The 21,381-nt window shown below is 42.2% G+C and overlaps 1 protein-coding gene across 2 annotated transcripts in view; it reads left to right on the top strand.

Annotated features, from left to right (window-relative positions):
• The window catches only part of cgnb (cingulin b), a 133,716-nt gene that overhangs the window by 44,316 nt on the left and 68,019 nt on the right, over positions 1-21,381 (top strand). For both annotated transcript variants that reach the window (XM_072283329.1, XM_072283339.1), the window contains exons 2-5: positions 2,422-3,818; positions 13,286-13,383; positions 14,672-14,741; positions 18,389-18,490. In XM_072283329.1, coding sequence (XP_072139430.1) covers positions 2,454-3,818; positions 13,286-13,383; positions 14,672-14,741; positions 18,389-18,490 — 1,635 coding nt within the window. In that variant the 5' untranslated portion in view covers positions 2,422-2,453. The remainder of the gene's footprint in view (positions 1-2,421; positions 3,819-13,285; positions 13,384-14,671; positions 14,742-18,388; positions 18,491-21,381) is intronic.

Below are 21,381 nucleotides of genomic sequence, written 5' to 3'. Positions count from 1 at the left end.
TCTACAACTGCTCTGTCACTAAAAACATTTCCTTATCATCTATATACCTATAAACTGCTGTCTTTTACCTCTTTCAATTTATTCCTCCTCAAAAACTTTGCTACTTTTGTTTTAGATTTTTTTAACAGCCTTTCAGCTACCTCTAATTTTTTGGTTAGAATATTTTGTATTCTGTTGTATTTTATATTATTCAAACACAAATATAGTGCAACACTTTACAGCATCAGTGATCACCGATCCAGGTTCAATTCTCGCTGCTGTCTGTAAGGAATTTGTACTTTTTCCCTGTAGCTGCGTGGATTTCCTCCTACCTTCCAAAGGATGTATGGGTGAGTAGGTTGTGGGCATGCTATGTTGGTGTGGTAGTGTGATGACACTTGTGGGCTGCCCTCAGTGCATCCTTGGAATGTGTTGGTTGTTGACACAAAGCAAAGCATATCTGTATGCTTTCAATAACTGTATGATTCAAAATACATGTGACAATAATGCTGATCTTTAAATAAAAGGCAAAATGCCTAAATGAGGGAAAGCATGCAATTTGACCTATATGAGAGGCCAAGATTCCCAAAGTCAAAAGGTACAGTGTATTTTAAATGGGGTTGAACTTTACACTCTTAGTTGGAGATGCATCCAATGTAGACTTCTCTCTATCTGAAGGCACTAACAGGGAATTTGATGCCCAGGCTTCCGGGGTTGGGAACCCATGAGTTTTAGTATTTAGCCATCATTCTTAGTAACCCACATCTGTAGAAAAATTACTGGTTAAAACTTTGCCTGGAAAATTTTGTGATAATATACCTGTGAGATAAACATTTCTGGTGCTTACTGTGGAAGTATATTTAAAGATAAAACTCAAGTCTTGGATTATAAATGCAAGAATAAAATACTGCAGATGCTGAAAATCTGAAATAAAACAATGCTAGAAGTACTCGCAACACACATCAAAGTTGCTGGTGAACGCAGCAGGCCAGGCAGCATCTCTAGGAAGAGGTACAGTCGACGTTTCGGGCCGAGACCCTTCGTCCTGACAAAGGGTCTCGGCCTGAAACGTCGACTGTACCTCTTCCTAGAGATGCTGCCTGGCCTGCTGCGTTCACCAGCAACTTTGATGTGTGTTGCTTGAATTTCCAGCATCTGCAGAATTCCTCGTGTTTACGCTAGAAGTACTCAGTAGTTCAGTCTGTCTGTGGTGAAGTAAGCTTCCTAGCTAAAGAAATGGATACTTACGCAGAGTTGACACAAAAAGAGCTCATCTTCATTTTGGTCTTGAATTAATATGAGAGTGAATTTGGACAAAATCATGCAACACACACAAAAAAATGCTGGTGAACACAGCAGGCCAGGCAGCATCTATAGGAAGAGGTACAGTCGACATTTGGGGCCGAGACTCTTCGTCAGGACTAACTGAAAGATAGTTTCAGTTACTGTATGTTCTGTGTGTGACTGTATGTACTGTGTTTCGCACCTTGGCCCCAGAGGAACAATACTTAGTTTAACTGTATACATTGGTATGATTGACAATAAACTTGACCTCAAGTTTAATGGCAACTCAATTTGAGTTTAAGAGCAGAAAAGCAGCTGTTTTTTAAAATATAGTTGTTATAAAGTGCATTCTTCTGGAATTGTTTGAAGCACAGATGTAGATTTGGTTTCATTGCAACACAGCAACAACTTGCTATTCTTTAACTGCACCAAGAGATTATTTACTCAGAAGTGACCACTTGAGAGATCATTTGGAGAGTGACTATCATTAATTTCTGCTAATTAGACAGTACCTTTATGACTAGAGGAATAACAGAGATAGTTATATTTTTAACAATGATGACATTTGAATGTAAGGTTTATGCAGTAAGGTGCCAGAAAGCAAAATGTCAATGTCAGTCAGCATAAGAAACTGAAATTAGAAATGGAGATATGAGTGAAGTACTGTGCAAGAGAAGGGTTTTCCCCTCTTATCTTTGATCAAAAAAGGATGACCTTGCATTTACCTTTTACATTTTCATCTGCTTTAATTCTGCCCTTTTTATTTTTGCTAATCCACTGTTGGAATTCATTTAGAAACCCAGAGAGATAACATGCACTGATATGTGCCTTTTATCCTTTAGCTTTCTGTCGGTTGTGGTCAGATGCTCTGTGCCTTTAATTGCCTGCCCACAGTCCAAACATCAGAGGTACAAAATATGTAATGTGTATCTTGTTCTTGCATTTTAAAGCAAGTTAATGATTAATTGCTGAGTTACTGCACCAAGCTGAAGTTTCTGTTTGTCACCAATGACCTGCATTGACATTGAAGTATTCTGCTGGCTTGTTAAAAGTGGATGTAATGAAAATATTAAGAAATACTTGGAATTCTGTGTCTTGATTGACTTGACTGTTTTCCTTGAGTTCTCCATGTCATTAACTATTTTCGCTTTGTTTCAGGAGCTGAGAGTCTGATACTTAAAAGGCGGAAAATGGATGGCCATGTTGAGCAAAACCCAGTGGACAAACAGGCACCGGTGGATTACGGAGTCCAAATACGATTCATAGATGACCTCAAGGGCACCAACAAAGTCAAGAAACCCAAGAAGAACTTGGCCAAATCAGGATCCTATGGTGTTGTGGTGAGAGTCCAGGGGATTTCTGGACAGCCGTTTGTGGTATTGAATAACAGTGATGGTGCGCCTTCTGCGCCTGGGGCATCAAGCAGAATGGATTATGCTAGAGGTGGCATCCATGAAGGGAGCAGTGATGCTCGACCTGGCACACAGATGCAGAGAACAGCACACTCAAAAGCAAGTCAGTTTGAAGTGCCCGAAAACCCATATGGGAACACCATCTCAGTGCAGCCACAATCTCACAGTGGCTCCCAGTGTACTAGCTCTGATGAGGAGACTGGATCCAAATGTTACGCAAATGTTTATGATTCAAAAATATATGTGCAAAATAACACAAACACCCTTCCATACACACACGATGAAGGTCACCTGTCCTTGCCACGTCGGAGGCCTATGCACCAGGAAGAGCAGCTGAGAAAGTTTCATTCTCAAGGATCATTGCTCATTTCAGATGGAGTAGAGCTTTCCAGAGAAATTGACCCAAACTACCAGTTTTTGCCTGAAGAAAGGCCAGGTTTTAGGATCCCAAGCCCTGCTGCTTCAGCTGATGGTGAGAGATCTGTTAGCAATTGGAAAGGAAAACATCATGGCAACTTGGATCATAAGCACCTGGAGAAACCATGGACTAATACCGTATCTAATTCCACAAATATACCAAAGCCACTGGCCAAAGCTTCCTCTGTTACTGATATTTCATTGAAGTCCAATGATGTCAATGAGATAGACACCAAGCCTCTCTCTTCTGTGGATACGCTAATTAGTAAATTTGATAGAAAAGGAGGGCAACAGAGAGGAAGAACAGCGCGGCGTAACCGGATTTCCCCTGAAGACCGCAAGCGATCACAAAGCCTTGATAGAGAGCTATACCCCTCCAGGGAAGTTGAGACTAACAGTTGGCCTGAGACCAGCTACCAAAAGCCTTTTCGATCCAGTGACATAATGGATGTTGGTAAAGACATCGAACCTGCCAGTATCTTTGAGGTAAAGTCGTCAGTGGTTTCTAGGGAGTCTTCCTCTCCCATCCAATTTGCACCGCAATATTCTTGTACAAATAAAGGATCCACCACAGGATTTCAGGACAAACTTGACAAGGAATCAGGGAACCATCCTTCTTTCAGTTCAGCCAGCCTCCCCAGGAAATGGAACCAAAACCAAATGGAAATGGAACCCAGAGTGGAGAAGAATCCAAAGGCTGCCATCTTTGCTGAACAAGATGTAGAGGTAAAGAAATTTACAAGAAATAGTTTACATTCTATTTATAATACTTTGAAAAATCACAGACTCTCTACGATATGGTTCAAAGTTAATTTAAAAGATTCCTCACCACCTTTTGATTTGGCCAACAACAGTGATGTCATCAGCAAATTTAAATATGGCAAAATTAGTCACGTAGCTATACTTGAGTAACACACATCAAAGTTGCTGGTGAACGCAGCAGGCCAGGCAGCATCTCTAGGAAGAGGTACAGTCGACGTTTCAGGCCGAGACCCTTCGTCAGGACTAACTGAAGGAAGAGTGAGTAAGGGATTTGAAAGTTGGAGCGTAGGTGTTCAGCAAAGCGGTCTCCCAGTCTGCGTTGGGTCTCGCCAATATATAAAAGGCCACATCGGGAGCACCGGATGCAGTATATCACCCCAGCCGACTCACAGGTGAAGTGTTGCCTCACCTGGAAGGACTGTTTGGGGCCCTGAATGGTGGTAAAGGAGGAAGTGTAAGGGCATGTGTAGCACTTGTTCCGCTTACACGGATAAGTGCCAGGAGGGAGCCCCAAACAGCTTTGCTGAACACCTACGCTCTGTCCGCCAGAGAAAGCAGGATCTCCCAGTGGCCACACATTTTAATTCCACATCCCATTCCCATTCTGACATGTCTATCCACGGCCTCCTCTACTGTAAAGATGAAGCCACACTCAGGTTGGAGGAACAACACCTTATATTCCGTCTGGGTAGCCTCCAACCTGATGGCATGAACATCGACTTCTCTAACTTCCGCTAATGCCCCACCTCCCCCTCGTACCCCATCTGTTACTTATTTTTATACACCCATTCTTTGTCTCACTCTCCTTTTTCTCCCTCTGTCCCTCTGAATATACCCCTTGCCCATCCTCTGGGTCCCCCCCCCCCCCGTCTTTCTTCCCGGACCTCCTGTCCCATGATCCTCTCGTATCCCTTTTGCCTATCACCTGTCCAACTCTTGGCTCCATCCCTCCCCCTCCTGTCTTCTCCTATCATTTTGGATCTCCCCCTCCCCCTCCAACTTTCAAATCCCTTACTCACTCTTCCTTCAGTTAGTCCTGATGAAGGGTCTCGGCCTGAAACGTCGACTGCACCTCTTCCTAGAGATGCTGCCTGGCCTGCTGCGTTCACCAGCAACTTTTATGTGTGTTGCTTGAATTTCCAGCATCTGCAAAATTCCTGTTGTTTGCTATACTTGAGTCATAAGTATAAAGCAAAGAGAGCAGGGGGCTAAGCACACAGCCTTGTGTTGCACATGTGCTGTTTGTGATTGTGGAGGAGATGTTACCAACTGGAGTCTGCAACTGAAGAAATTGACGATCTAGTTTCACAAGGAGGTATCAAGGGCCAAGTCTTGGAACTTATTGATTTGTTTTGTGGGGATAATAGTGTTGAATGCTGAGCTGTAGTCAATGAAGAGCATTCTGATGTACTCATCTTCATTGTCCGGATGTCCTAGAGTTGAGTGGAGAGCATCTGCTATTGATCTGTTGTTATGGTAGGCAAATGGAAGTGGATCCAAGTTATTCCTCAGGCAGAAGTTGATGTACGTGACCAACCTCCTCAAAGCACTTTTCACAGTGGACGTACATGCTACTGGAAATAGATATTAAGGCAGGTTACCATGTTAGTCACTGGAGGCATTGTTAGGTTTAACAATGCATCCAGTGAAAGTTGGCATTGCTGCTGAGTTCAGTGATTGTTTACGTACAGTACCTGACTGTTCTAATGAAGTTGAAAGTACATATATTATCAAAGTATGTATACGATATACAACCTTGAGATTCGTCTCCTTGCAGGCAGCCACAAAACACAGAGACCCAATAGAACCCATTTTAAACAAAGAAGACTGTCAAATGCCCAAAGATAGAAAAAAAAGCATTGAGCAATGAACAAAAGCAAGCAAACGACTGAAGTTCACCAAAGTGAGTCCACAGCTGTGAATCACTGAGTCCATGACTACAGCTGATTCAGTAGCCCGATAGCTTCAGGCCACAACCTCAGTTCAACTGGACATGAGTAAACCTCGCAGAGCAGCAAGCTGAATTGAATTGACCTGTCCCTCACCTCTGGCCCTGACACTCTGACCTTCTCAATCTGCCCCTGCACTTAAATCGTTCAAACCTCAGGTTGCTCCTTGCTCTCGGGCCCAGGCCCCACTGCCTCAATTCGGTCCACACCGGACCTTTCCAATTTGGCCTGGTGCTTAAATCAATCAAACTTCAGGTCGTGAAGTGACAAAATATTTAGTTGTCCATGCTGGGGTAAAAGTCTGAGTCGCTGATTTTTCACAAACGTGCATTCTATCTTAAATGCATGCCTTATTCTCACTTGCATTTTACTCCTTCTGAGGTGTCTTGTGCTTTGTGTTCCACTGAGCCTGTATTTAAGTTGGCCCTTTCATTTATTGGAAAACTGTGCTTTCTTGTAGCTTCATCTTGGCTTGTTTTACTATAGAACAGTTGGGAGAGTACAAGTTCCCCCATTGGAGAGCAAATTATAGGCTGCAAGGTTCCACACTTAGCAGTAAGGTGATATGATCATAAGATGATGAACATCCCTGCCATGCTTTCTTCTCATCTCTGCCATCAGGAAAGAGGTATAGGAACTTTAGGTCTCACACTACCAGGTTCAGGAACAGTTATTACCCCTCAACCATCAAGCTCTTGAACCTAAGGGAATAAATTCACTCACGCCAACACCATGGAAATGATGAGTCGACGGTTCGGGCTGGAACCCTTCATCAGGTTCTGGCCCGGAACGTTGACTCATCGTTTCCACGGATGCTGCCCGACCTGCTGAGTTCCTCCAGCGTGTTGTGAGTGTTGCTTTGATCCCAGCATCTGCAGATTATTTTGTGTTTACTACTGATTCTACAACCTATGACTCAAAAGAGGATACTAAAAGCTTTTTCAAGTATATAAAGAATAAAAGACAGGTGAGAGTAGATATAGCACCAATAGAAAATGATGCTGGAGAAATTGTAATGGGAGATGGCGGAGGAAGTGAACGAGTATTTTGCATCAGTCTTCTCTGAGGAAGACATCAGCAGTATACCGCACACTCAAGGGTGGCAGGGAAGAGGAGTGTGCGCAGTCACAATTACGACAGAGAAAGTACTCAGGAAGCTGAATAGTCTAAAGGTAGATAAATCTCCTGGACCGGATGGAATGCACGCTCGTGTTCTGAAGGAAGTAGTTGTGGAGATTGCGGAGGCATTAGCAATGATCTTTCAAAAGTCGATAGATTCTGGCATGGTTCCGCAGGACTGGAAGATTGCAAATGTCACTCCACTACTTAAGGAGGGGGCAAGGAAGCAAATAGGAAATTATAGACCTGGTAGCTTGACATCCGTGGTTGGGAAGTTGTTGGAGTCGATTGTCAAGGATGAGGTTAGAGTACCTGGAGGCACATGACAAGATAAGCAGAACTCAGCATGGTTTCCTTAAAGGAAAATCCTGCCGACAAACCTATTACAATTTTTTGAGGAAATTACAAGTAGGCTAGACAAAGGAGACGCAGTGGATGTTGTATATTTGGATTTTCAGAAGGCCTTTGACAAGGTGCCACACATGAGGCTGCTCAACAAAATAAGAGCCCATGGAATTATGGGAAAGTTACATACGTGGATAGAGCATTGGCTGATTGGCAGGAAACAGAGAGTGGGAATAAAGGGATCCTATTCTGGTTGGCTGCCGGTTACCAGTGGTGTTCCACAGGGGTCCGTGTTGGGGCCGCTCCTTTTTACATTGTACATCAATGATTTGGATTATGGAATAGATGGCTTTGTGGCTAAGTTTTCTGATGATACAAAGTTAGATGGAGGGGCCGGTAGTGCTGAGGAAAGAGAGAGTCTGCAGAGAGACTTGGATAGATTGGAAGAATGGGCAAAGAAGTGGCAAATGAAATACAATGTTGGAAAGTGTATTGTTATGCACTTTGGCAGAAGAAATAAACGGGCAGACTATTATTTAAATGGGGAAAGAATTCAAAGTTCTGAGATGCAATGGGACTTGGGAGCCCTCGTGCAGGATACCCTTAAGGTTAACCTCCAGGTTGAGTTGGTGGTGAAGAAGGTGAATGCAATGTTGGCATTCATTCCAGAGGAATAGAGTATAGGAGTAGGGATGTGATGTTGAGGCTCTATAAGGCGCTGGTAAGATCTCACTTGGAGTACTGTGGGCAGTTTTGGGCTCCTTATTTAAAAAAGGATGTGCTGACGTTGGAAAGGGTACAGAGAAGATTCACTAGAATGATTCCGGGAATGAGAGGGTTAACATATGAGGAACGTTTGTCCGCTCTTGGACTGTATTCCTTGGAGTTTAGAAGAATGAGGGGGGACCTCATAGAAACATTTCGAATGTTGAAAGGCATGGACAGAGTGGATGTGGCAAAGTTGTTTCCTATGATGGGGGAGTCTAGTACGAGAGGGCATGACTTAAGGATTGAAGGGTGCCCATTCGGAACAGAAATGTGAAGAAATTTTTTTAGCCAGAGGGTGATGAATCTATGGAATTTGTGGCCACGGGCGACAGTGGAGGCCAAGTCATTGGGTGTATTTAAGCAGAGATTGATAGCTATCTGAGTAGCCAGGGCATCAAAGGTTATGGTGAGAAGGCAGGGGAGTGGGACTAAGTGGGAGAATGGATCAGCTCATGACAAAATGGCGGAGCAGACTCGATGGGCCGAATGGCCGACCTCTGCTCCTTTGTCTTATGGTCTTATGGACTCACTACCAAGGACTCTTCAACTCATATTTTCAATATTTATTGCTTATTTGTTATTAGTATTATTTTATTTCTTTATTTTGTATTTTTGTCTTTTGTGTGTTGGTTGCTTATCTGCTTTGTATTTTTTTTCTTTGATTCTATTCTGTTTCTTTGTATTTGCTGAAATACAATACCCACAAGAAAATGAATCTCGGGGAAGAATATGGTGACATATATGTAGTTTGATATTTACTTTGAACCTTGAATTCTGGAGATCATATGTTTTTCCTGATACTGGTTCAAAATATTACAATGCAGTTGTTTGAAAGAACATACAAAGACTTGTTTTAATACAAATCCACAACTTTTGGATATATGTATTGCTCTAGTATAGCACGAGAGGCTGAAGCTAGATTGTGTTGTCTTCCAACAGTAACATAGTGTCAGACTTGGAGCTGAGATTTGCTGAAGCTACGGAAGATCGGCACCTTCTGAGCTATAACTAGTGAAATATAAACTGTAATTTGGTTATAGTTCTCCAAAGTATTTATGGGTTTTAAACTATCAGTGTGCAGTTGTTATCAACTTCCCTGTCCAAAATAAGTTAATGTTTTACTCCCTATGTACTCTGTTTACCCAACTTCAACTCTCGGGTGTTGTTTAGAGGGAAATGTCTTGGTCAATTTAGAGCATTACAGCTTGTGGTGTTGGAGTTTGGAGTTCAATTCTGGCACTGTCTGTAAGGAGTTTGTTCATTCTCCCTATGACTGCATGAGTTTCCTCTTGGTGTTCTGGTTTCCTCCCACAATCCACAGACATACCAGTTAGTAGATTAATTGGTCATTGTAAGTTGTCCTGTTAATTAGGCTAGGGTTAAATTGGTGGGTTGCTGGGCAGTATGGCTCGTTGAGCCAAAAGGGCTTGTTTCGTGCTGTAGCTCTAAATAAAAATAAACTTTGCCCTTTCACACCCTGCTTTCATTGCATAGCTCCATTCCACATTCCAACAAAAGCCCAAAATTTCAACTGCTGGCAGTCACGGAAATTACTCATTCAGAGCAATGTAGTGTTTGGAATTGGTCTTGAACAATTTGTGGTTCTGAAGGAAATAGGTGATACTTGATGGCCTGAGGCAAAGACCTCATGCTGAAGATGTATTAGACACAAGTTAAGCCAGGGCTAGAGCAACATGTACAATGCTGGAGGAACTTGGGGAATACCCACCTAACTATTTGGGCCAAGAGCCTTCAGCAGGACTGAAAAGGAAGGGGCAGAAGCCAGAATAGGAAGGGGGAGGGGAGGGGAATGAGTACAAGCTGACGAGTGATGAGTGAGACCAGGTGAGGAGGAATATAGATGGGATGGAGGGGATGAAGTAAGAAACTGGAAAAGGGGATGAAGTGAGATAGGTGGAAGAGGTGAAGGGCTAGAGTGCTGGGTACAGTTCAACCACTATTGTAATAGTATGAGAGTGTACCAAGGGGATTTATGAGGAATTTGCCAGGCTGGGAAATGTAAGCTACAAGGAAAGGTTGTTTACTTTGCAACAAAGCTGATTGAGGGAGATCCAATTGAGGTAAATAGTTATGAAAGTGAATAAAAAAAGGCACATCCTCAGGCCAAAAAGTTAATAATTGGAGCATGTGAATTCAGGTTAATTGGTGTAAGGGCCAGAAGTGGATTGAACATTATTCATTTCACTCAACGGGGGGAAGAAAGAGACACCCACACCCCTGGAGGTCAGGCAGCATCTATGCAGGGGAATAAGTAGTTGGACCTTGGTGGAACATCTTCATCTGTAGAACCAACAGGTGAAAAATGGTATTAATCTAAATTCAAAGGAATCCAATTCTAAACACAAGATTCTGGAGATGCTAGAAATCCAGAGCAACACAGACAAAACACTGGAGGAACTCAGCAGGTCAGGCAGCATCTATGGAGATGAATAAATAGTTGATGTTTTGGGCCAAGACCTTTTATCAGGACTAGGAAGGAAGGAGGGAGAAAGCCAGAATAAGGAGGGGAAGGAGTGCAAGCAAGAAGGTGGTAGGTATCGCCAGGTGGGTTGAAGGGAGGGGGATGAAGTAAGAAGCTGGGAGGTGATGGGTAGAAAAGGTGAAGGGCTGGAGAACAAGGAATCTGATGGGAGAGGTGAGTTGAAAAGGGGGAGGAGGTGCACTGGGGTGATGATAAGCAGGTGAGGAGAAGAGTGAGCCTGAGTGGGGAATTGCAGGAGGGAAGAGGGAGAGGGGGAAATCCTACCAGAAGTTGGAGAAATTGATGTTCATGCCACTAGACTGGAGGCTACCCAGATGGAATATGAGGTGTTGCTCCTCATTGTCACAGTAAAGGAGGCCATAGGCTGTCATGTTGGAATTAAAATGATTGACCATCAGGAAATTCTACCTTTTGCGAATGGAGCTAATGCGCTCGAGAAAGCAATCCCCCAATCTATGTTGGTCTCACTGACATAGAGGAGGATCCAGTTCTAGTTTGCATTGTCTCATTTTGTAATCTAATATTTAAAGTCTAGGCATGATTATAAATTTTGTGCTCCACTTCCTCCAGGCTATTCTGCTTCTCCTAAAGAAGATGCCCAGAACTGCTCATGGCACTCCACGAGTGGTCCAACTAAGGTTTTGTTTCATGGTGGCAAAACTTCTTCCTTCTTATATTTCAGTCATTGTGTAAGAGCTGGCTATTTCTGTGTCTGGTGTGGCATTAATTTAGTGTACCCCATCACGTGAAGGGCAACTCTTCATAAGTATGCACCTCCATCACCAGTCCTCCACCTCTGCTGGATCTTATAGCTTTTGTATGTAATTGGTCAATTAATGGCTAATTAATACACTGTTTTTGAGATGATGGGATGAATTTGTCATTTTTTTCCAACTTAATTTTTCAGTGTTGTTTGAAATTCTAAGCAAAACACTACATTATGATGGTTATCTGTAAAATCCTCTTCTTCCATGTTCTTTTCTCACTACAATCATCAGAAAAGTGGTTCAGGAGCCTTGGGTCGCATGCCTCCAGGTTCAGGATCAGATACTACCCTACAATCATAAAACTTCTGAACCAATGTGGACATTTTCACTCACCACAACACTGAACTAATCATTGAGCACAACCTATGGACTCAATTTCAAGAGCTCTTCAACTCATGTTCCCAGTAGTTATTGGAAATTTATTTATTATTTTTTAGTATTCGCACTGTCTGTCTTTTGCACTCTGGTCATTTATCAGTCTTTGTGGCTTTTCAATTATTCTATAGTATTTCTTTGTTCTACTATGAAAGCCTGCAAGAAAATGAATCTAAGGGTAGTATATGGTGACATATATGTACTTTAGTAATAAATTTACTTTGAAATTTGCAGTGTTCCCAGAAATATTGAAAACAGTACATTACCTACTCCATGTCCGTTTGAGGATTGGGCCACATGTAAAATCCTGTGAGATTACTATAATTAGTCATTTAAAGTCAGAAACTAAGCCCTATATATCTGTACATTTTTTAGTACTTGCTACTTGACACACATTCTTTCTTATTCCTTTTTTCCTTCATAAAATTGTTCATACTATCCTTGTAGTTAGCAATATCCTCACTGCCTGACAATCTACTCCCCACCTTCTTCCTACCATCTGAAGTTCTCAAAGTGACTGACTGTTGCTGAGTTGCAAAGGCCTTCTGATCTGAAACTTTCTCATGTAGTGGGCTATTGATAGGCTTCAATTGCAGATGGCATCAGAGCTGAACTGCTAGTTTCCTTACACAGGTGCCCTTGGCTTTCAGCATGCGTGACTGTGTAAAGCGCACACAAAGAAACTCACCTTTCCAGAGTGGGTCTAGAGTGCAAGAATTCATTGGATTAGATATTATGAAATCAGTTAACCCAATAGACATTGGTAAATACTTTCTATTCCAGTTAACTGAATAACTGAAATGTATGCATCAATTGATGAAAGGACTTTTCTTTCTTGTATATTTTGCATAGATTTCACTTACACTCCATTTATTTGATCCATGTTGTAATTAATATTTCAGAGAGAAAAGGCTTGCATCTATATAGCACCTTTCACAACTGTTGGATGCCTCTAAATCTTTATAGTCTGGATTGTGCTTCTGAAATTTCATCTTTTTTGTAGTATGAGAAATGTGGTGGCCATTTTGTGAGTAGCAGGCTTCCACACGCAGTAATCTGACGACCAGATACTTGGTGTTCGGTGATGTTGATTGAAGAATAAATGTTGGCTAAAATATTCTTCTAACCTCTCTGAAGCAGGGCCATAGGATTTTTCACTTGGTTCAATACCCCATTTAAACTCCCCCACCCCCCGCCCCAGCTCCCTTACCGTGCCTAGATTGTAGGCTTGGATTTTTGTCCTCATGTCTCTGCAGTAAAACTTGAGCTCCAACCTCCTCACTCAAGGTAAGAGTAGCATAATCTTCATCTGACTAGAGATGAAAGCAGCATTTGACTTTGCAATGGGATTCCATGTCCAAGTCCTCAATAAGGTTGAGAGAAAATTGGTAACAGACTTTGACTTTACAATGAGATAATATATCTAAATCCTTGTTTTGTAAGAATGAGGCCTTGTGATTATAGAGAAAATTGATGGACAATATTTTGTATTTTTCTTTCTATTCATTGAACCGCAATCCTCAAAATCATATAGCAAGATATTTGTGGAAATGTGAATGCATGGTGTCTTGAATTATCTTTTAAAATTCTTATTTGTTTTTACAGTTAAAATGCACTCCTGACCTTTTGAAGGATCAGAAAGCACACTCACTTGCTAACGAGGAGCTTACAAAGCAGTTAATTTTCAGTCTACTAAAGGAAGGGTAAGTTCCCAATACCAAAAGTGTAAGGTTAGACACATCAAAAATTGAGCTGAGTAGTGGCTTTGAGGATTTGTGAAAGGGAAACACCCATGGTGTCTACACTCATGGGGACGAAACTGGAGCTCGTCAATACAAGGCAGTCAACAGGAAAATTTAAGAAAAACGACATCTGTTTCGAACTCACTCCTATGGAGAGTGATTGGAGTTGATAGTATGGGTATTTTTATGGGGAAGTTGGATGAATACATGAAAGAAAAGTTGAGAGGGAATGTGGAAGGAGACTTAACTACAGCTTAAAAATGGGTTCGTTTCAAGGGTATGATCTGACCTTGTACATATATAATCCTATGTAAAGTAAATGTTTTGACTTCATTTTCCCTTCATCTCTATATAATGTTCTGAGCCTCAACGATTCCGTCATTCATGGCAATCCTATCCTTGCCCATTTTTCCTCGAGTGAGTCTAAACTTCATCTCTGTACCCAGTGCAGTAAGTCAGCCCCCAGTTACAGAAACTGTCCAAGTTTTATTTCTATGGCAATGAACAGCTGGTTTGCAGCCAATCACAAAGTTGAATATTGACCACTAAACTTGGCAAAGCTACTGGAGACCAAAGGCATCACAACCAGACACATTTTGCTCTTTGTAGATGCCAATGTCTGTACTTCCCACTTATCACATTACCTCATGTCTTTGAAGTAATTAATGCATTGTGTTCATTTTAACTTTTAATGGTCTAGGCAGTAGCCCAGTCTAATTTTCCAGCTGAAGCCTCAGCTCACAATTTAGTGTGGTTGAGCATTAGGATTGTGCTTGATAGAACTTCCTTTGCACCTACCCACGAGTTCTAATTTTTTGCTGGATGATAATTCTCTGATCTAGGACAGTGCACACAGGAATGTGGGGATACAAGTACACAATATACCAATGTCTGTAAGGAGTTTGTACAATCACCATGTGACCATGTGGGTTTCCAGCTGATGCCCTTGTTTCCTCCCACATTCCAAAGACGTATGGATTAGGTTTAGTAAGTTGTGAGCATGCTATGTTGGCCCCAGCAGAATACTCACTTATTTGATTTGACACAAATAATGTATTTCACTGTATGTTTTGATGTATGTGTGACAAATAAAGCTAATCTTTAAATCTTTAATCTTTGTCTTTAATATCTTCCCATAAAATTGAAAAATTGAAAATCTTGTACACATCCCTTCTCCATTCAAGTTAAGTTTTTTAGTCGTGTTGCGTGTTTAAGTTACTTTTCCTAACACTGTGATGTTCATTCCTAGGAGCATTGAGAGTGACAATTTCCTGAAGAAGAAAGCAAACCTTGTATTTGACAAACTCCAAGGCACCAAAGTAAGGGTGGTACTCGTTTAGTCTCTAATTTTTTTTCTTGAATTAAAGTTAATTTTATAATATTGAATGTTGGCCCTAATGATATTTCTCAATGAGATGGCTTCCACATAATAATGTACTATGATGCATTTGTTCTTTCAAAAATATATAAGAAATTTCATAGAATGTATATCTTTACACCGCAGTACAGGCCCTTTGGCCCATTATGATGTGGGCTTTTCAAAGTTCAAAGTAAATTTATTATCAAAGTACACATGTTGCCATATACAATGCTGAGATTGGATTTCTTGTGAGCATGCTCAATAAATCCAGTAACCATAATAGATTCAATGAAAGACTGCACCAAACGTGGCGGACAACCAGTGTGGAAAAAGGCAACAAACTGAGCAAATTCAAAAGAAAAAATAATAAATAAATAAGCAATAAATATTGAAACATGAGGTGAAGAGTCCTTGAAAGTGAGTCCATGGGTTGTGTGAATAGTTCAGTAATGGGGCAAGTGAAGTTAACCCCTGAGGGGTAATAACCTCTCCTGAACCTGGTGGTGTGAGTCCTGAGACTCTTGTACCACCTTCCTGATCACAGCAGCGAGAAGAGTGAGTCATACAGGATGATGGTGGTCCTTGATGGATGCTGCTTTCCTGCGATAATACTCTGTGTAGATGTGCTTTACCCATGGTGGACAGGGCTCTCCTAAGATAAATCTAGCCTTTCCCTCCTACATAACCCTCCATTTTTCTATCATCTATGTGCCGGTCTAAGTGTCTCTTAAATGTCCCTAATGTATCTGCCTCTCCTCCCACCGCTGGCAGGGCGTTCTACACACATGCGCATGCACACACACCTCTTTTGGCCCTGGCCAGAGGTCTCCAGCTGACCACTCAGTCTATTCCTCACATCATCTTGGACACCTCTGTAAGGTTGCCTCTCATCCTCCTCCTCTCCAAAAAGAAAAGCCCTAGCTCACTCAACCTTTCGACATAAGACATGCTGTCTAATCCAGGCTGCATCCTAGTAGGTCTCCTCTTCATCCTCTTCAATGCAGTACTTTGAAGCAGAGCAGGAAAGCTATCATGGTGTCTTAGCCATTATTTAATTCTCAGTGGATATCTCCAAGCTGTTTATTGCCACGTAATTCTGTGCAAACTGTCTACTCCAATTCCCATTCTGCAACAGGGAACTGTATTTCAAAACCTTTCAAGAGTGTTAATGCCACAACACAAAATGCTGGAGGAACTCAGCAGGCCAGGCAGCATTGATGAGAAAAAAAGTATAGTCGATGTTTTGGGCCGAAACCCTTCGGCAGGACTGGAGGGGGGGGAAAAGCTGAGGAGTAGATTTAAAAGGTGGGGGGGGCAGGGAGAGAGAACTACCAAATGATAGGTGAAACCTGTAGGGGGAGGGATGAAGTAAAGAGCTGGGAAGTTGATTGGTGAGGTGAAGAGAGAGGGAAAAGTTGATGGGAAATGGAGAAGGGAGTGGGCTTTGGGAGGCAATACCGCAAGTTTGAGGCTATCCAAGTGGAATTACAAGGTGTTCATCACAACACTGGAGGAGGCCATGAATGGACATATGGGAAGTGGAATTAAAATGGATGGCCACTGGGAGATCCCGCTTATTCTGGCTGATGCTCAGTAAAGCGGTCTCCCAATCTAAGTCGGGGCTCACTGGGAGCACTCAACACAGTAAATGATCCCAACAGATTCACAGGTGAAGTGTCATTTCACCTGGAAGGACTGTTTAGGGCCCTGGATGGTAGTGCTGGAGGAGGTGTGTAGGGACAGACATAGCACTAGTTTTGCTTGCAAGGATAAGTGCCAGGAGGGAGATCAGTGGGGAGGGATGAATGAGGGAGTCGCATAGGGAGCAATCCCTGTGGAAAGCAGAAAGTGGGGGGTGGGGTGGCAGCAGGGGAGGGAAAGATGTGCTTAGTGGTGGGATCCCATTGGAGGTGGCAGAAGTTTCGGAGAATTATGTGCTGGATGCTGGGGCTGGTAGAGTGGTAGGTGAGGACAAGAGGAACCATATCCCTGGTAGGGTGGCAGGAGGATGGGGTAAGAGTAGATGTGCATGAAATGGAGGAGATGCGGTTGAGCTCAGCATTGATGGTAGAGGAAGGGAAGCCCCTTTGGAAAAAGGAGGACATCTCCTTTGTTCTAGAATGAAAAACCTCATCCTGAGAGCAGATGTGGCAGAGATGGAGGAATTGAGAAAAGGGGATGGCGTTTTTACAAGTAGTAAGGTGGGATGAGGTGTAGTCTCCAACTTGATGGCATGAACATCGATTTCTCAAACTTCTGGTAATGCCCCCTAACCCCCTCATCGATACCCCTTTTCCTTCACTCATCTCATCTCCCAGCCTATTTACTTCATCCCTCCCCCTCCAGGTTTCACCTATCATCTGGTGGTTCTCTCTCTCCTCACCCCACCTTTAAAATCTACTCCTCAGCTTTTTTTCTCCAGTCTTGCCAAAGGGTTTCGGCGTGAAACGTTGACTGTACTTTTTTCCATGGATGCTGCCTGACCTGCTGAGTTCCTCCAGCATTTTGTGTATGTTGCTCAGGTTTCCAGCATCTGCAGATTTTCTCTTGTTTGTGTTAAGGCCACGGAAAGCTTTATGTAAATTTAAGTGTGTGTCCTTGGATTTGTGTTTAAATTTACTTTTCAGCTGTTGATTTCAATGGATCTAATTTACTTGTGAACTTTTCTTGTCTATATCCTTAATAAGTTTCATGATTTTCCTTTGGATCTCAAAAATAATGAAACATTTATTTTTTCATTTTTCTACAATATCTCCAAATTGTAGCTTTGTACATGATTCCCCATTGTAAAATAAATACATTAATTCTGAGTACATAATATCTATTTTTTTATTGAAATTGAGAATTATAAGAGAAATGTAATGGTGCAGCTGACAGTTAGAGCTGCTGCCTGATATCGTACCCCAGTTACTGACATTTCACACTTTTTCCTGTGACCACATGGATGTCTTCTTAGTGCCACAAAGTAGTTTTACTAAATTACTGGCTTGCTGTTGTGTAAGTGGGTGGTAGATTTTTCAAGGAGTTGATGGGAATGTGGGCAGGATAGAATTCGATCAGTGTGCCTGACGGCTGTGTTGACTTGCTTGGCCAAAGGACTGTTTACATGTTGCGTGGCTCAATTTGAACAGGCTCGTGGACAGTTCACTATTTCTCTTCCTTTCATGCCATTAAGAATGAGCCCATAAAACATAGGAGCAAAATTAGGCCTTTTAAACTTGCTCCAGCATTCCATCATAACTGATTTTATTTTCCTGTCTTCTTTCCATATTCTTTGACACCCTGACTAATCAAGAACCTATCATCCTCTGCCATATATATATATATATATATATATATATATATATATATATATATATATATATATATACACACACACACAATGAATTGACTTCCACAGCTACTTGTAACAATGAATTCCACAGATTCACTACCCTCTTGCTAAAAATCTTGCTTAGTTATTTTCTTCTACACAGTGCTGTAGTCATGTCAAGTTGAGACACCTTAAAGCATATAGCACCACCATGATACAGCTTTGAAAGATGACAGCTAATTTTCACCTAATTTTCTTGTTTTTTTCTTCCCCCCCCCCCCCCCCACATTCAGTATGCAGAATTATCACCTGACCTTAGGGGTGTTGCTGCGCAGAAGAATGATTTAGAGAAAAAGGTCGTAGAATTGCAGCAAAATTTTGAAGAAGAATTAACGGTAAGCACTCTGTACTTCACAATTATGTGACTTGAGTTTTCATTGGGCATTGTGTATTTAGAAGGTGGGGGGGAGAGACTCACTGAAACCTATTGAATATTAAAAGTCCTAGATAGAGTGAATGTGGAAAGGATGTTTCCTACAGTGGGGCATCTAGGACCAGAGGTCACAGCCTCAGAATACAAGGACATACCTTTTAGAAGAGAGATGAAGAGGAATTTAGTTAGCCAGAGGGTGGTGAATCTGTGGAATTCATTGCCCCAGTGGAGGCTATGTCACTGAGTATATTTAATGGAAGTTGATGGGTTGTTGATTAGTCAAAGGTTGCGGGGAGAAGGCAGGAGAATGGGGTTGAGAGGGGTAAATCAGCCATGATGGAATGGCGGAGCAGACTCTAAGGGCCAAATGACCTAATTCTGCTCCTATGTCTATGGTCTTGTGCTGCAAGAGTCCTGCGTTATCTCAATTATCCTACACTGGCATCCACTTAGTGTTACACTGCAGAGTTCTGATTTGTACAATGCTCTTGCTCCTGGACTCTGAGTAGTCGTCACAAGTAAATACCCCACCCTACTTTAAAAAAATTCTGTGTCTGGAACCTGGCAGGAAGTCCTGCCCACTGCTGGAATTCCAGCAGCACTGAACCAGTAATTTCGTGGCTACATTATTTTGTGCCCAGGGAAACACGGCAATGTTAAAAAGTTGTCCGTGAGGACTGGTGCAGGGAGAGAGTGTTGCTTTTTGCTTGTAACTGGGTTCAGCAGTGTATCCTGGTCAGCCTGATGAATATGGGCCAATACTGGTTACTATCAGTGGCTGTTTCACGTGTTGCCCGAATCCCCCGGTCTCTCTCAGCACCTGTAACTCAATATAATAGCAGCCGTCTGTTTAGCTGCCCCATATCTCAGTGCTGATTGTTGTTCTTGTAGGCAGCCGTTGCCTTGGGTTGATCAGATTACCTTATCTGTTCTATTCTTCCGGGAGGTTCTTGGCACAACAGTAGGATGGGGAGGGTATCATTTCAGATTCCTGGCATAGCAGTGCACTTGATAACATGTTTGTAATATAATGACTTCTTCTGACACTAGCATGCACATTCGAGGAAAGCATCATTAGCCCTAAGAGACACCAAAAGCCATATTATTCTAAACACCAGAGATTCTGTGGATGTTGGAAAACCAGAGCAACATGCACAAAATGCTGGAGGTACTCAGCAGGTCAGGCAGCATCTATGGAAAGGAGTAAACTACGGATGGTTTAGGCAAGAACCCTTCATCAGGACTATAGTAATTATATTAAATATTATTATAATTTATACTATAATATAAATCCTATTATAAGCTGTGGTGATTTATTAATGAGTGAAATTTTTATGTCATAGTCATACTTTATTGATCCCAGGGGGAAATTGTTACAGTTGCACCATAAATAATAAATAGTAATAGAACCATAAATAGTTAGATAGTAATATGTAAATTATGCCAGTAAATTGTGAAATAAGTCCAGGACCAGCCTATCGGCACAGGGTGTCTGACCCTCCAAGGGAGGAGTTGTAAAGTTTGATGGCCACAGGCAGGAATGACTTCCTATGACGCTTTGTGCTGCATCTTGGAGGAATGGGTCTCTGGCTGAATGTACTCCTGTGCCCACCCAGTACATTATGTAGTGGGTGGGAGACATTGACCAAGATGGCTCGCAACTTAGACAGCATCCTCTTTTCGGACACCACCGTGAGAGAGTCCAGTTCCATCCCCACAACATCACTGGCCTTACGAATAAGTTTGTTGATTCTGTTGGTGTCTGCTACCCTCAGCCTGCTGCCCCAGCACACAACAGCAAGCATGATAGCACTGGCCACCACAGACTCGTAGAACATCCTCAACATCGTCCGGCAGATGTTAAAGGACCTCAGTCTCCTCAAGAAATAGAGACGGCTCTGACCCTTCTTGTAGACAGCCTCAGTGTTCTTTGACCAGTCCAGTTTATTGTCAATACGTATCCCCAGGTATTTGTAATCCTCCACAATGTCTACACTGACCCCCTGGATGAAAACAGGGGTCACCGGTACCTTAGCTCTCCTCAGGTCTACCACCAGCTCCTTAATGGGTGTGGGTGTGTGCATACTTTGAGGTTTTAGTGAGGCTATGAGCGTACCATATGATATTTAAATTGAACTCGTACACATGGGGGGAGAGTACATGAAAATACAAATTCAGATTCTGCACTTTCAAATATAGAAAAATTGTAACACTAATGAGGTATAGGAGAGTTTGGTCTGTTACTGGTGGTGAGAGTAATTTATCTATCCACTCTAACAATACACAAGGCATATTAAAAAGAACTATTTTTCCTGTGATGCATTGACTTTCAAGCAACCTTTGCCATTTAAAAAAAATTTTATTCAGATACAGCACAGAAGAGACCCTTCTGGCCCTTCAAGCTGCACTGCCCAGCAAACTCCAATTTAACCCTAGCCAAATCACAGGACAATTTTCAATGACCAATTAACCTATCAACCGTTATGTATTTGGAATGTGGGAGGAAACCAGAGCACCTGGAGGAAACACACACGGTCACGGGGAGAACGTACAAACTTCTTACAGGCAGCAGCAGGAATTGATCCTAGGTCCCTTGTAGTGTAAAGTGTTGTGCTTACCAGTACACTGTCGTGCTGTCCCAGACATTGTTCTCCTCCTGCCATTTTCTGCACCATATTCCATGCGCAGTTCTACCAAACCTGTAACCTGGTACGTGGGAGTTTTGAACCCATTTCTGCAAGTTCTGCTGCTGAATTTGCTAAACCTGGCAATCTTCTGTCTCTTGAGAAAATTTGAGAACTAATGTGCTCTGCCCAATGTTGGTTTGCGTTTTGCTGTTGTCTGACCATATCC

The sequence above is a fragment of the Mobula birostris genome, chromosome 2 (assembly GCF_030028105.1).
Source record: "Mobula birostris isolate sMobBir1 chromosome 2, sMobBir1.hap1, whole genome shotgun sequence".
Classification (NCBI taxonomy): Eukaryota; Metazoa; Chordata; class Chondrichthyes; order Myliobatiformes; family Myliobatidae; genus Mobula; species Mobula birostris.
This window is presented reverse-complemented; position numbering and strand designations above follow the sequence as displayed.